This window comes from Anabrus simplex, chromosome 8 (assembly GCF_040414725.1).
Source record: "Anabrus simplex isolate iqAnaSimp1 chromosome 8, ASM4041472v1, whole genome shotgun sequence".
NCBI lineage: Eukaryota > Metazoa > Arthropoda > Insecta > Orthoptera > Tettigoniidae > Anabrus > Anabrus simplex.
Genome location: NC_090272.1, coordinates 103027885 through 103045561, shown reverse-complemented (window position 1 = coordinate 103045561; position 17677 = coordinate 103027885). Strand labels below are relative to the sequence as shown.

General features: G+C 41.7%; 1 protein-coding gene across 2 annotated transcripts in view; it reads left to right on the top strand.

Moving 5' to 3' along the window:
* Positions 1-16173: 16173 nt before the first annotated feature.
* The window catches only part of LOC136878855 (small integral membrane protein 8), a 35749-nt gene continuing 34245 nt past the window's right edge, over positions 16174-17677 (top strand). For both annotated transcript variants that reach the window (XR_010860849.2, XM_067152394.2), the window contains exon 1: positions 16174-16372. Coding sequence is in view for 1 of the 2 variants with exons in the window: in XM_067152394.2 (XP_067008495.1) it covers positions 16232-16372 (141 nt within the window). In the remaining variant the exon portion in view is untranslated. The remainder of the gene's footprint in view (positions 16373-17677) is intronic.

The window sequence follows — 17677 nt, the reverse complement described above, 5'->3', positions numbered from 1 at the left end:
ATCAACACATAAATTGAAATGACCACACTGTATAGGAAATTGTCGCTGTAGTCTATCACAAGTGAGTGGAAGCAATGCCAGGATTCGGCTGAGGGGCCCGTGGTCGCCAACCCAGGCTCCCAAGTTAACAGCCACCGGCACCCCTAGTAACCTCTTACGACAGGCAGGAAATACCGTGGGTATTAATTACCACCTCCACCCACAGGGTGTATTTTCCTGCACAGTGTATTTATTTATTTATGTTATAGAATGTTCCAGTGAGCTAGTGGCTCAAGGAGGGACTGCCCTTTATAATCCAGTTTCAGTTAACAGATAACGTATACACTGAAGAAAATGAAAATTGCACCACCCAGAAGGAGTGGTGCTACATTGCTGCAATTGAACATGCAGGACGAGTGTTCGGTTGTGATTCGATGATTACACTTTCAGGTCCCTCTGACCGCAAGTTTGGTCAACAATCAATACAGGATGTGCCCACCACGAGCTGCAATACATTGATGAATTCGTCGGGGCATGGGGTCAATAAGGCCCTGGATCGCTTCCTGAGGAATTGTGGCCCATGCTTGCTGCACTGCACGGGTCAGTTGTTCCAGAGTTGTGGGTGGCTGAGGACGATTGGCCAGTTGTCGACCCATCATGTCACACACATGCTCAATAGGACTGAGGTCCGGGGATCTGACGGGCCATTCTAAGGTTGTGATGTCGTGGAGAGCTTCTCTGGAGATGCGTGCAGTGTGAACCCGGGCATTGTCTTGCTGAAACGTCCCATTAGCAATGTTCGCCATCAGGGACAACCACTGGATTGAGTACCCTATCAACGTACTGTCGAGCAATCCTAGTGCCCTCAACAAGCACTAATTGTGATTTCACATTAAAGCCAATAGCTCCTCAGACCATAATGCTTGGTGTTGGCCCTGTGTGCCTCTCGACAATAAGATCTGGGCGGTCCCTCTCCCCGGTACGTCGGCGCACATGATTCTGGCGATCACTGCGGGCAAGACAGAAGCGCGATTCATCACTAAAGACGACCCTATGCCATTCGTCGACCCACGTCGATCTTTCTCGACACCAGGCCAGCCTTACACGTCGCTGTTGTGGGGTCAATGGAACACCTTCTGCAGGGACACGGGCTCGTAAGCCAGCTGCACGCAGGCGATTACCAACTGTTTGTTGTGTAACGTGGGGTGCCACAGCTGCTCGAATTTGCGCTGCTGTTGCATGGGGTTCCATCCGGGCCATCCGAATGATGCGGCGATCCTCTCTCACAGCCGTCTCTCGCATTGCGCCTGTGCCAGGTCTACGAGTGTGGGTACCTTCATTTGACCACTGCTGCCATACACGTTGTGCCGTAGATGCCTTTCGGCCAACACGTGCAGCGACAGTCCTTAGCGATAATCCAGCCTCACACAGCCCAATTATCCGAGCCCTCTCAAACGGCGACAGTTGTTGATAGCGTGCTCTTCCCTGTCGTCGAGGCATGTTTGACGGGGAACACTTCACTGCACAGACTGCAAGTCAACTACGCTACACCAGAGTCCGTATACTGGAGTTGATTCCTCCGCGACAAATCACGTGGGGAGACCTGTAGCAACAATCCAATGGGTCTGAAACTTTGATCGTTTACATACCTACTGTACATGGCACCGTTTCATATCTTGAAAATCGTCACAAACTGCCCTCATGGTGTTGCAATTTCTATTTTCTTAAGTGTAACAAGGAATGTTTTACAAATATTGATTTACATCATATTATCATTATTTTACTTGGAGAACTAAACTGAGGTGGAGAAATAGGCCTACACAGCGGTTATCGATTTATTCTCCAACATATTGTTCGAGGAAGTACCTGCGTGCTTCTTATTTAAATCTGTACAACTTATTGATTTGTTTCGTTTTGGGAGGTAGATTGTTAAAGGCTGTGCTTGCTAAATACGAAATGCTTTTAACACCATATTTGGTAGTGTTAGTGGAATCTTTGTAAAACTGGTTTTCTGATCTTGTGTTATGGGTGTGAATATCTTTGTTGTATCGTAGTTCTGTATTAATAGAAATCATATTATTTTAATACCTTAACATAAATAAAGCTTGAGAGTATGTAATGACCGTCTCTGTGGTGTAGTGGTTAGTGTGATTAGCTGCCGTCCCCAGAGGCCCGGGTTCGATTTCCGGCTCTGCCACGAAATTTGAAAAGTAGTAAGAGGGCTGGAACGGGTTCACTCAGCCTCGGGAGGTCAACGGAGTAGAGGGGCGTTCGATTCCCTCCTCAGCCATCCTTGAAGTGGTTTTCCGTGGTTTCCCACTTCTCCTCCAGGCAAATGCCGGGATGGTACCTAACTTAAGGCCACGGCCGCTTTCTTCCCTCTTCCTTGCTTATCCCTTCAAAACTTTTCATCCCCCACAAGGCCCCTGTTCATCCTAGCAGGTGAGGCCACCTGGGCGAGGTACTGATCATCCTCTCCAGTTTTATTCCTCGACCCAGAGTCTGAAGATCCACGACACTGCCCTTGAGGCTGTAGAAGTGGGATCCCTCGCTGAATCCGAGGGAAAAACCGACCCTGGAGGATAAACAGATTACGAACGAACGAGAGTATATAATCTGGCATTATACTGGTAACATGTTTGTTTCCTGAAAACTTCCACAAATGGTTTTAGAAAATAATATCCGTACATCATTTTTAAAGCTCTCTTTTGGAGTATTTATAGTTCCTTCACACTTTCCTGTGTACACTTTCCGTATATTATATTCATGTACTTAGGGTGTGAATGTATGACGGAGCTATATATGATTCTAAGTGTTGGTTGTTTATTCCATAGTCCTTCAATCGTTTTAGTACTCCAATCACACTAATATTTTTTTTTTTACATTTGAGATATGCTTATTCCAACTTAAGTTATTGTCCAAAGCGAGACCTAAATATGAAAATTGCTTTACTCCTTCAATGGGCTCATTGCCAATTTTTACTACATTACATGTATTTATAATTTGTGTTGGTTTATGGAATATCTTGTATTTTGTTTTTGAGATGCTTATTACTAGATTATTTTTGTTCAGGCATGATGTAGTATGTCCAGATCTTTTTGCATATAATCCATAATCTTTCGTTCGCACCTGCTATCATAAAATATAATATCTGCAAACAGAAATATCTTACCAGTCAACTCAAGATAACCTATATAGTAGTAGTAGTATTTATTAATGAACAAAACAGGCTCCCACCCAGATACATGTTCACCAAGCAATAATAATAATAATAATAATAATAATAATAATAATAATAATAATAATAATAATAATAATAATAATAATAAACAAGAAACTACCAACAAAACAAGCAATCTAGCCCTACCCTGACCTTGCCTTCATCACATGAGCGTCACAACAGATAGTTCTGAAAAAGGAAAAAGAAACCACTGACCTTACGCTACAGCAGATTCCACTTCAGTCCTTGATAACCTATATCATTAATAAATATTGGAAACAGTAATGGTCCCAGCACAGACCCTTGTGGGACACCATATTTAACATTGCAGATAGGCTCTTTAGTTTCATTAATATTAACATATTGCTTCCTGGCAGTCAAGTAATGTTTAAACCACTCAAAGACTATTTCTCTAATTCCTTCATTTGCTAGTTTATTAAGTAGTAGGATATGGTTAAATGTGTCAAATGCCTTTGCAAGATCTATGAAAATACCAGCTGCTATTTTATTATTATTTACCGCATTCTGTATAAGGGACACTATGTCAAAAGCAACTTAAAGTAGGAAGCCATATTGAAATTTGAAGAAGAAATGTGTTTTCATTAGGAAATTCAAGACTTGCTTCTATATTACTACTTCAAGTACTTTTCCTAGTGAAGATACTATACATAGTGGCCTTGAATTACTGGGGTAAGATTGTGTTCCTTTCTTAAGAACTGGTACCACTCTTGCAATTTTGCATTTTTACACTTTATTTCAATGAATGTTATTAAACTCCGTATATCTAGCTTAAATTGACGTGTTTGTGTACAGTGTGGTGATTACAATGAATGTCCGGCTACATGGTTAAATGGTTACCGTGCTGGCCTTTGCTCCAAGGGGTCCCGAATTATGTATTTTAACCTTTATTGTTTAATTCCGATGGTTCGGTATCTGTGTGTGTGTGTGCCGTCTTGAGCATTAGAATAATTCATGATACGTAGGGCTCCATTCTTAAAGACGCGCAGGTCGCCTACCAGGCTTCAAGTCGAAAGACCTGCACCAGGCCTCTCCAGAGGCCACATGCCATTTATTTATTTCAATGAATTATATTATTAAATACTGTACATCTCGCTTACATGGACGTATTTCTGTACGGTGTTCTTATTTTAATGAATATCATGTAATACCAGTACTGTAATATAGCCTATGCCTTTGCTGGCGGGACCTAGTATTTTCAGTACACTATGTCTTCTGGTATAGGCTAGAGCAATTTTGTTACTTCTTTGACCTGTCTCAGTCTTATCCTTGGCCTTGACAATTTGAAAGTGACTGAGGTATGAGTGATGCTAGTAATGCCATTCCTTATGTAGCCAGTCCCTGCTATGAATGGTGTGAAAATGTTGCTCATAGGGTTTTTTGATGCATGCATTTCAGTGGGCTTGGAAGACCGATATGTAATAGCAACTTCTGGCTCGGTGAGGAAAGCAACGGGAAACTACCTCACTCCTCACTTCCTGATACGCCTCTTCAGTGATGCCTAGGCAATCTATGACAGCTGATGGCGGAACTGTTGAGGATCGAGCCGGCCTTAGAGCTGGCGACTGTACATACATACATACATACATACATACATACATACATACATACATACATACATACATACATACATGCATACATACATACATAATAGCTTGCATTGGCGTTTTTCTGCACAGTATACCGATTTCAATGAGTGTTATTAAATACCCTATTGACACACAGAAAGTAACATTAGTTGTATCCTATTTATCCTAATCTCCTCTCCTCACACGAAATATGTGCAGTAGGCCTAATTAAAAATAAGGTATGAACAATATATTTTGTACAATTAAGTATTTCGAACACGATTTTTATAAAATTTGATTACCTTACATAATTTAGACCAATTTTGTTGTATAAAGTTAGGAAATATGTGATTACACGTCTTTATCATGGTGAGTTTTATAAGTACACGGCTAGAAAACAGCTGTTGAAAGACACGCCCGGGCACGCCCCTTTCCGCCATTACACAGCGGAAGAAAAAAATTCACCGCAAGATGTCGCGGTGATGGCAACTGTCCTGCAAGGTCAGTCTAGGAAGGTCTGGTCACGCTACCACAATCCTTTGCGATGGCGGCAATATTGGGTCTTAAATATCGTTGTTATGTGGGCGTGCCCGATCTGATGATGTGAGTTATTACTTGTATTTTGTATGAAAATGGGATACTGTGCCGCACCAAATTGTCAAAATAAGTCAACTGACGGAATTAAGGTGTTTCGTTTCCCGAGAGATAAGCAAAGGAAAGCTCAGTGAGTACAAAACTGTAGGCATAGACCTACACAATCGATTCTGGTTGTAGAGGTGGTAATTATTGTTTTAGGAGGAAGTACAACTGGGCAACCATTCTCTATTAACACTAATCAGAGAGAGAAAAGTGAAGGGATCCAACGCTTCGAAATGAAGGTAAACAAAAATAGATAGATTCAGATGTTTACGATCTCATGGCTAATGATGGCATAATATTAATAGGCCGAAACTAGTAGCAGGAATAAAACAAATTGAAGTACTAATTTTGTGATGTATTAAGTGGATTACCTCATTTGTCTAGAATAATTAAAATAGTAGCATTAGACATGTTTTTCCGAATTTTGGGCTGGGAAAACTTGGGAGAAAGGAGACGAGCTGCTAAACTAAGTGGTACGTTCTGAGCTATCAGTGGAGAGATGGCGTGGAATGACATTAGTAGACGAACGAGTTTGAGTGGTGTTTTTAAAAGTAGGAAAGATCACAATATGAAGATAAAGTTGGAATTCAAGAGGACAAATTGGGGTGAATATTTGTTTATAGGAAGAGGAGTTAGAATTTCCAAATTCTTTGCAAGTATTTAAGAAATGAGTAGGTAAAAAACAGATAGGGAATCTGTGACCTGGAAGACTGCCCTAAATGCAGATCAGTGGTGATTGATTGATTGATTGAGAACAAGATTTGACAAGGGAGGTCGGATAGGATGAATGAAAGTGAGGAGGCTGACAGAAGTAGGTGGAAGCAATGTTAGGACTCAGCTAAGAGCCCTGTGGTCGTCAACCCACGCTGATAAGTTGGGAGCTCCTGGGGCCCCTTTCTGTCGCCTCTTATGACAGGCAGGGGATACCGTGGGTATTATTCTACTGCTCCACCCACAGGGGAAATATATTCTGGATTGTGTCCACGAGGCCCTTAGCTGAGTCTTGACATTGCTTTCACTTACTTGTGTCAGGCTCTCACTTTTTTATCCCATCGGACCTCCGCTGGTCAACACTTGTTCTTTTCCGACCGCGGCGCCATCAGCGCGTTCGAGGCCTAGGAAATTTTTCATATCCACGCACTTTGTGGCCTTCATCTTTCTTTCGCCGATACCTTCAGTTTTGGAAGTGTTGGATCCCTTCCATTTGTCTTCGTCTGATTAGTGTTAATAGAGGTTGGTTGCCCAGTTGTACTTCCTCTTAAAACAATAATCACCACCACCACTTTGTACTATATAGCTGCATGGGTTATCAATAAACTGCTTAAGAGTATCTAAAACATCACTCTCGCTGCATATATGCAGTATATTTTTGCTTTAGAGCCCAAAGAAATTACCACATGGATAACCGCAGTTACGATACATAATTTAATGCATTCAACTCGAGAGGCATTCAGTGTTTGTCAACATACCGAGGTAACCTTTTAGAAACGCAGCATCGGCAAGTACTTTCTTAATACAGAAAATGCTGAAGGTAATTTACTACAACTGTCTTTTAGTACTTTGAGTACAGTACGGTACTTCAAGTTCAGTACGGTATTTCATGTACCGGTAATCATTATATGACACAGGTACTGTATAGATTTCTATGTTTCTGTCAATAATATTACGTATTTGACAATTTATATTAATAAGAAACACAGTACGAACAAGTTGTAAGGATGTAAAAGATCCTTGTTTCTAAAAGAAACAATGAAATTCAGGCTCTGTCAATTATCTTCCCATTGAAATAGCTGTGAATGTATTCATGTAATTTAAGTGTTATACAGTTGTATGTACATGAACAGTAAAAGGCCAGTTAAATTCTATATGAAAAATAGCTGGTATTTTGTTTTTATTGCAATGTACGGTACCGAAATCCCCTAAATTCGAATACACTTGCCTTTGGTTACGCTCGCTTAAAGACCCAATATGGCGGCTCTATAAGTAGCATTCGTACTTGACCTCCCTACACAGACCTTGCGTTCCTGTTCACATCGCTCCTTGGGGAAACAGGGGAAGTTTGCTTGTGGTTAATAGTGTTGTGAAGTCGTTTACGTATTGGAACTGGGTGACAACGGACGAGCTCATTCAAATTTTCAGAAGCAAGAGAAGAAGGGAAAGTGCTCACACGCAGAAGGATACTTTTCCTTCCTCCTACGATCATCTCAGCTCTTGAGTTGACTTTCAAGTCTTTTTTTTTCCTTGCCTACCATCTGTAGATCCTGTCTACAATTAACTACACGCTGTGAATGACCTACAGCGCCATCTAATAAGAATAACATGAACTACCTCAAGGAGATGCAGATGCCAGATGAACTAGTGATGAGTCGAACTAGCTCTTTTGAGGGAGCTAGCTCATTCGCTCCCGCTCCTAACTCAGAGTCGTTCAAAAGAGTCGACTCTTAGGAGCGGGAAGGTAGGAGCGAGCCGAGGAAGTCAGAGGCCGCTCTCCGCTCCAGGTTCGTTCGTTCATTCGTTCATCCGGTTTAGGGCAGACGGCTCTTTATGACCTCCGGTCGCTCTGTATGACTTCCGGGAACGAACGATGTAGCGCAAATAGTTTATATTTCCCACAACAGATGGCTAATCTATTAATTAATACTCTATTAACGGTGATGTCCAGTTTAGAAAGCTACTCTCAAATACAATCTCTACTGTATTTGCTACTCTTGAAATAAAAAAAATGTACAACTAATATATGCACTCCTGGCAACATTGGCAATTAATCTAACGATAACGCTTCATATACAATAACAAAGAAATGTTTAACAGATATGCAGTATTAATGGATAACATCTAATATTACTTTGCCTATGTTCCTTTCTTCTTAAAATGATGCTTTTCAAGACTGAATGCACCGTGACGAGACGTATGTTCATGTAATTGGCAACACTTTCACGTTAATAAATAATTGTTTAAAAATGTAATGGGATATAAGTTACTATAGTATATACTAAGCCATGAGTTATTTATTCATAAAAGCCCAAAATAGTGTGATTTTACATTTTCTAGATTAATAATGACTCCCGTTTTTATTTGAAGGAGCAGATGGCGCGAGATAGTTCACCTTTCCCCACAACAGATGGCAATACATTGCCCAGTTTGGCACGTTACTCTTGGAATAAAACAAATGTACACTGCTGGCAACATTCGCAATTAATCCAATGATAAAGTTTTATACACAGTAACGAAGAAACGTATCACAAATACACAGTGTTGATTGATGACATCTAATATTTCAAGATTGAATGCACCGTACGGGACGTATGTTCGAGATATTGGCAATACTTCCGTTCGACCCCGGCAGTCTAGATAAGCACAGGTGTTTCGTCGAAAGAAGCCATTATATCGTGCACAACACACAATGTTTACCTCTGCTCTGATTGGCTGGTTCTTAAAGTTAACGTAAAATTAACCGCAAGAGCTTGGAGTTTGCAATCCCTTAATTTTACGGACTCGCAGTTAAGTTTACGTCGGCGCATTGTGAATGGATCCATTAGATAAGATGGCCGCTAACTTCTAAGTTAACGTTAATTTTAAGTTTACGTTACGTTACGTTTGCATTGAGAATGGGGCTTTAGTTTCTCACTTGACACTCCGCGTTGGAACAACAGATTCTTTCATGCATTAATGCAGCGTAGGAAACATAACTGATAAAACGCGATCTTTAACGAAAATAATGGAAACTACTATCAGCCTAAATGGACATGTAACCAAGTATACTACAGTACGCATAGCATTTTGCCTTTTTTTTTTCGCGTACAGTATGGTCACACTCTCTTCTATTTTTTTTTTCAAGAACGATTGAACCGTATGAGACGTATATGTTCGATATATTGGCATTCCTTACACTACCTACTTCTTCTTCTCCTTCGACCACTTTTCCCACACTTGTGGGTTCGCGGGTGCGAACTGTTCCGCAAATGTGGATTTGGCCCTGTTTTATAATAATAATGCCATTGGCTTTACGTTCCACCAAGTACATTTACGGTTTTCGGAGACGCCGAGGTGCCGGAATTTAACCCCGCAGCGGTTCTTTTACGTGACAGTAAATCTACCGACACGAGGCTGACGTATTTGAGCACCTTCAAATACCACGGGACTGAGCCAGAATCGAACCTGCCAAGTTGGTGTCAGTAGGCCAGCACCTCAACCGTTTGAGTTACTCAGCCCGGCTGGCCCTGTTTTACGGCCGTATGTCCTTCCTGACGCTAACCTTATGCGGAGGGATGTAATTAATATTGCGTGTTTCTATGGTGGTTGGTATTGTGGTGTATTGTCTGAATATAAAGAGGAAAGTGTTGGGACAAACACAAACACCCAGTTCCCGAGCCAGAAGAATTAAATTCCCGACTTGGCCGAGAATCGAATCCGGGACCCTCTGCAGCGAAGGCCTCAATGCTGACTATCCAGCTAAGGAGTCGGACTCCTTACACGTTAATAAATAATTATTTGAAAATGTACTGCGGTATACACTTTGGTATGAGTTATTTAGCCTATATTTTAAAGCCAAAACTAGTGTTATTTTCTATTTGCATTAATTCGATTTAAAACTACGGTATATTATTTTATCCACTGTACCGTAAAACCGAAAGATTTTGGCAGTATGTTAATTCATAACTACGACCGCATTTAAGAAACAGGTGAGGATTTGCCAGAGTATTTCTTAATTATTTCAGACAATAAAACTACGCCGTTTCTACTTGCCGAGTGGTATATTCAGTATTCCGGATAGTGACTGTTCATGCTTAGTTGAGGTTAGGTAACCCGAACATCGTGTCGTTTATATGCTCCTAACCTACTGGGTCTATACTAGGCCCTACATCCTTCATAGATTATGAGTGCATACAGGAAGTGAACAGGTAAGTATTGCTCAATAACATGTTGTTTATTTCATTTCATTGTTTCATTAGGTTGCAAGTTGCCAGAACTACGGCACAAAAACGTACCTAGCAGACAGACCTCAACCACTGCACTCAGAGCACTGACTCATTTCTCTTACATGATCCTTGACGGACTCTGACTGAATGCGGGAAGAGGCTAGACTGTAGACTGGGCAGGCTATAAAAAAGAAAGCGGCTTCTGAATGTCACGTGATTATCTGAAGCATGGTATTGGCTAGAAATGAACGAGAGTCGATGTGACGAGCTAGCTCTTTCTTGGGTCGCATTTGATAAAGGAGTCGGCTCGTGCTAACCAGCCCTTGCCAAGTCGCCAGCTAATTATTAGCTAATTCCCCCCCCCCCTCCCCGTTCACACACCGCCCTGCCCCAAGATGTCAACTCCTCATCTTACACCCTGCTACACCTGCACCCTCTCGGACTCCCCTTAACTTCCTCCGACAATTATGTTCTATCTTCAAAATTAATTATGAAGCAACATTGGGAATGGTCACTTACTGGATGGGTGACCATCCACCTGATGTTGCCCCCCCTCTTCGTTGGACTCTAATCACAGAGTGCCAACGACCCCACCAACCCCTGCCTTACTAAGGGCACCTTTGGCCCCATCTGGGGCCCAGGCCATATCCTGGCCAGTTCGATCCCCGCACAAGTATACCACTTCACCTACAACCGTCATGTCCCTACTACATCAATTATGAAATAGCACTCAAGGCCTGAAACATTGGTCGACGGGCTAAAATCACTCATTGGTCCCTTGGGACCTCTGAGACAGTGGTAGCTCTCAGGGAGCAAGGAAGGAGCTAGCTCATACAAGAGTCGACTCGTAATTGAACGACTAGCTCTCAAGGAGCAAGGAGGGAGCTAGCTCTTACAAGAGTCGACTCTCAATGAGGGAGCTAGCTCTGAGCTAGCTCTGAGCTAGCTCTCTCCAATGAGTCGTTCAAAAGAGTCAGTTCGTTCATGAACGACCCATCACTAAGATGAACTCCTGGGTCCTGGCTAAAGCCAGTGTTGCCAACTTGGGGGTTTTCCCCCTAAATTTAGGGGGATTTAATCGTCCTAGAGGTCAAGTTGGGGGATAAAAGAGTCGGGGGGAATTTTAGGGGGAAAATTGTTTTTTGAGGAATTTTGAGGGGCTGTGCAAATAACATTTTTAAAAATTTATTTCTGTAATTATTTATTTATTTCATTGCTGTAGTATGCTTGGGTCCGCCAGTGTGTCAAATTTATCTTGAGGTTTAATTTTTCACTGTTGGCCAGCCTGTCTCAGACACTTCAGTTAATCACGCAACGTCATTATTTTCTCTTCTAGCAGCTCTTAATCTACGATCCCTTCACGTGCCTCGGGATTCCCTCTTCTTGTCTCTTTTATGAACCAAACAGCCGCCTTATTCTTTACATTTCTGTTGACTACCAGCGGATAGGTGTATTTATATGAAATCTACTGATTTTTTCAATTAATAAGAACTACGAACTACCGATACGGTACATCAAAACATTACAAATATGCATATCTCTCACTTTCTCTCTGTATCTCCTTCTCCTCGATAACCGCAGCAGCATTTATTCCTATTGGTACATGTTGAGGGGAATCAGAGACTTCGGGTCTCGCACATAGTTCATTGGTCTGTTTTGTCGAAAAAATGTCATGTAGAGGAAAATCCCCGCAGTACGCGAATGTAACAGTCTCAGAGCGTAACTCGAAGCAGTTTTCACTGTGATTGTGCTGTTCATGCAGTTGTAATGTTATTTGCTTGATGTGTTAATAATTCTGTGGAGTGATGTATTCTTTTTTTGTAAATGTGTACCGGTGTAATATATAATGGCATCCAAATAGAAGAAGAAATACGTACAGAAGTATACAAAGACGTGGGAAACATTTCCCGTATTGTAAGGTAAGTTATATATGAAATTTAATCAATTTGAGTATACTTAAAAGATGTTAAATACCACATTACAAAATGCTCTCATGAGATATTTATTTTGTCATCATCTCAAACAGAAAAGTGTACATTTAAAAATACGGTACAATATTGCTAGCCAGACATGAGGTGTCATTGGTAACCCACAACTGATTTTCCTACAGTCCTAAGAAATTAAGTCATTATAAACAGAAGTCTTGAGATGTTTGTAAATCGCTCATCAGTACACGGACACAGTGGATCAGTTTTGCTGTAATGGTTAGGTTATTTTTTTCATCTTTGATGGTTAGTGAGTAACAAATTTCTTCATCACTTTTCAGAATGGTTAACACCCGACGCATCTGGCCAAAGCATTCTGCAGATATTTCCACGCTACACTCACAGCTCATAAAAAGGATTTGTTAGATCATGCAAAAACGAAAAAGCATTGCGATGAAGTTCAGATGGAGAGGGTTGCAAAATCGTGCCAAGAGATCAAACCTGTAGAAATTGGCAGGAACTTAAAATTGCTGATCATCTGGGGGAATTTATTTCTCTGTTAGAGTGTTCTACTTCTACTACTTCACAAAGTGTAAAGATCCATAGAACAAAATATACCATGCTTATTAAGAACGCTATATGCCCTTCTCTGCAAGAACATTTGGTTCTCGAAATTAAAAATTCCCCTTACTCTATTATTATTAATGAAAGTGCCGATCTTACAACTCCAAAGCTGCTTAGCTTTATGTTACGGTACATTTCTGTTGTTGAAAAGACATTGTTTCTACATTTTATTGTACACTGACTGACAGTGACAATGCAACACCAAGAAGGAGTGGTTCGAAAGGGATGAAAGTTGGGGGAAAAACAGAGTCGGCACGGAAGAATAATTGATGTTTATTTCAAACCGATATGCAGGTTACACAATGCGCACGGCATCGACTCAGTAGGTTGTAGGACCACCGCGAGCGGCGATGCACGCAGAAACACGTCGAGGTACAGAGTCAATAAAAGTGCGGATGGTGTCCTGAGGGATGGTTCTCCATTCTCTGTCAACCATTTGCCACAGTTGGTCGTCCGTACGAGGCTGGGGCAGAGTTTGCAAACGGCGTCCAATGAGATCCCACACGTGTTCGATTGGTGAGAGATCCGGAGAGTACGCTGGCCACGGAAGCATCTGTACACCTCGTAGAGCCTGTTGGGAGATGCGAGCAGTGTGTGGGCGGGCATTATCCTGCTGAAACAGAGCATTGGGCAGCCCCTGAAGGTACGGGAGTGCCACCGGCCGCAGCACATGCTGCACGTAGTGGTGGGCATTTAACGTGCCTTGAATACGCACTAGAGGTGACGTGGAATCATACGCAATAGCGCCCCAAACCATGATGCCGCGTTGTCTAGCGGTAGGGCGCTCCACAGTTACTGCCGGATTTGACCTTTCTCCACGCCGACGCCACACTCGTCTGCGGTGACTATCACTGACAGAACAGAAGCGTGACTCATCGGAGAACACGACGTTCCGCCCTTCCCTCATCCAAGTCGCTCTAGCCCGGCACCATGCCAGGCGTGCACGTCTATGCTGTGGAGTCAATGGTAGTCTTCTGAGCGGACGCCGGGAGTGCAGGCCTCCTTCAACCAATCGACGGGAAATTGTTCTGGTCGATATTGGAACAGCCAGGGTGTCTTGCACTTGCTGAAGAATGGCGGTTGACGTGGCGTGCGGGGCTGCCACCGCTTGGCGGCGGATGCGCCGATCCTCGCGTGCTGACGTCACTCGGGCTGCGCCTGGACCCCTCGCACGTGCCACATGTCCCTGCGCCAACCATCTTCGCCACAGGCGCTGCACCGTGGACACATCCCTATGGGTATCGGCTGCGATTTGACGAAGCGACCAACCTGCCCTTCTCAGCCCGATCACCATACCCCTCGTAAAGTCGTCTGTCTGCTGGAAATGCCTCCGTTGACGGCGGCCTGGCATTCTTAGCTATACACGTGTCCTGTGGCACACGACAACACGTTCTACAATGACTGTCGGCTGAGAAATCACGGTACGAATTGGGCCATTCGCCAACGCCGTGTCCCATTTATCGTTCGCTACGTGCGCAGCACAGCGGCGCATTTCACATCATGAGCATACCTCAGTGACGTCAGTCTACCCTGCAATTATCATAAAGTTCTGACCACTCCTTCTTGGTGTTGCATTTGCTCTGTCAGTCAGTGTATTTTGTAACTGACTACCGGTACTTGTGATGCAGAAACCATTTACTATTCACTGAAAGGATAGCTTGAAAATGATAGCATTACACTTGAAAACTTAGTAGGCATTGGGGCGAATGGTGCAAGTGTAATGGTAGAGATCGATAATTCTGTAACAGCTCTTCTGAAATGCACTGTCCCTGACCTTATCGTCATGAAGTATGTCATTCTCTTAATGTTTGTGCCAAGAAAGCTACTAAAACTTTTCCTTGTCACTTGGAGTTTCTAATCAGGGAGACCCGCAAGTAGTTTTCCTAGAGTCCTAAGAGACTAGGGCATTACAAACAACTGTTTAAAACAATCAGTAACAATCGCAACCTCAAAAGGATTCAAGGGCTTTGTGGCACTCGGTGGCTCGCGAGATATGCTACCATTGAAACAACTCTGGAACAATGGCAAGATCTGAAATTGCTATTTTCCTTAGCAAGAATTGAGGACAAATATTTCATGTCTGAACAACTTTATAATATAATGGACTGCTCTACGTAGCCTATAAAGCCCTTCTGGTGTTCCTCAAAACTGAGTTAAAAGCTATATGCAGGATTAATATGATATTTCAAAGTGAGCGAGTTGACGCAGAGAAAGCACTGCAGGATGTCTTTCTACTCTTTAAATCAGTACTGAAAAAATTGTTGTACCCACTCAGCTGGAAAAGCAGAAGGATGTAGATCTCCCATACTTTGACTTTGAGAAGTACGTGATGCATACTTCAGGTATGTATTTAAGATATGATTTTGAATGTTCGGTGCAAATTCCGAAACCTGATGAACGCAACGACGTTCATGAAAGATGCAAGAAGTTCTTAATTGACTTGTGCAAGTAACTACAGAAAATATAACCAGAAAATATAGCAATTTTACAGACGATGGCAGTGCTACATCCTTCCACAGCAACATCACAGAAGAAACATGAAACACTTCAACTAGTCTCCAATTTCAGTGGTCCTAAAGTGGCTGGAAATATAGATGACATTGTCTCAGAGTGGAACAATCTCCCTAGATAAACAATGGCACAACACATCAAGTACTACGCCTTTGTGGGATGAGGTTCTTCAGGATAAAGATGCAGCTGGAAATGATCGTTTCTCTAATATTGGTAACTTTACAATTAGGCTGCTAACGTTACCAGTATCAAATGCCACAATGGAGCGCGCATTTTCAGTCTTTTCTATTATAACAAACAAATTAAGGAACAGGATATCGTTAGATCTAATAAATTCTCTACTTGAATCTAGTTATTATTTAATAAGGAAAAAATATGTTGTACTCGTTTTCAACCATCCCCTCGAGTGATTAAAAAGTTCAGTGAGTCCATGTATCATTACAAAAACGTTGAAATGAGTGAAAAAGAGGAAGTGCTAGAGGATCTGAGCAAATTTTGAGGATCACTCAGCAGGAATACAAGAAAGACAAACTTGTGAGTAATTTTCTCTTCAACAGTAGCATGCACGGTTTCTAATAATTTTCTTGTATGTTTCCAATCATCCTTTTGTGTACCGTAGTATTTCTGTAGATTTTTTAAAATATTGTTATTAATCAATATGATGGTGACGAAAATAATAATTATGATTTGGGTTTTTTTTTGTCTCATTTAGAGGGATTTTGGAAGTGATCTGGGGGGGAATTTGGACTTAGGAGTTGGCAACACTGGCTAAATCCCATTAGAATTTCACCGGGGTGGGCTGGACAGAATTAATTGACGGTTGAAGAAATGAGATTATTGCATATGTTATTAAAAGAAAATTCTTCTAAGGAAACTCCGTCAACAATGCCAGGGCCAGGAGATGGTCTACGTTCGTTAAAAACATCCGGGGTGTTTCGTGCTGTGAACTTCGAGTTGTATGTTAAACCTGTGAGTACTCCGACCTTGAAGACAGCTGACATTTTTGTGTTTAAAAAAAAAAACCTAAGTATGTCTAGTTGATTAAATAGAGTTGTGAACGCTTATGAGTAAAACAAAGAAAATAGAAATTTTGTGCTTGCGGCTGATAATATTCGTTGCTTAAAACTATGCAATGACAACTAGATTCGAATGGGCTCTGCTTTTCGTCCCCAGGCTTTCAATGTCAGGATAGGGGAGGATGGTACTTACAATCGCATTATTGTCGTTCGAAGACGGGGCTACTGAAATGTCTTTATTATTAGCCAAACATTTTGAATGTTTCAGAATATTTTTTTAAAAAATTCTTGATTTTTTCGGCATGATAACTAAAATGTATATTGTTTTATTTAGAGGAGAAATGCATAACGGTAATCCATCTGCAGCTGCAAATAAATGAATTGGGAAATGACTGAGAAGATAACTTAAGAGTCATTTGTAATGTTTCACCAAAATCCAGCTCGTCCGGCGAGTGGTGAAGCCTCAAATTTCACAGAGATTTCTCTTTTTTTTTAAAGTATGATAAACACACGAACCTATTTCTAAACAGCCCATGTTTTTAGTAAATTAATAGGCCTACTCGTTTTTTTACTGTAGCTACCCCAGTTGATGGGGTAACCAATATTATGTGTGTAGATAACAGCCACAGCTCACAGTCTTCACATTTCTGATATTTGATCCATTAATACTGTGAAATAACTACACTTCGTATTAAACTCCCATTTTATACAGTTGACAGGTTAACACAAATACAGGGTATCGTCTGGCTATCATATGGTTGTGCTCTTTATGTTAGTATTAATCTCAAGTGCTACATCTATTAAAATAATTATTACATACTAAGGTCTGACTGTTTGAACTTTGAGCAGAGGAGATATGATCCAGCTGTGGCCAAAGAAAATTAATCTCGTTCCATATCTGCCTTGTTGATGCACAGAACATTTGAAATGGTGAATAAGGTTGCAAATAATTTCAGGGCACCAAGTCTGATTTTGCAGGAAGGAAGTAAGAAAAGAAAAATGCTGATTTAATATGTTCATATATTTTGTAGTTCTTTCAAGCAATGGGGGTCTGGGGGCATAAGCGCCAAGGTTAGAAGCCGCAAGTGGCTTTAGGCCTCTAACTTCCTGTGGAAAAGACGATTGGTCTGGAGTGGTTAGGGTAGTGCCTGAAAAAGACTATTTGTCTGGGGTGGTTAGGATAGAGTCTGGATAGGTTAGAGTAGGGTCTGGAGAAGACCAGTGATATGGAGACAAGGAAAGGGAATCTGCGAAGCGG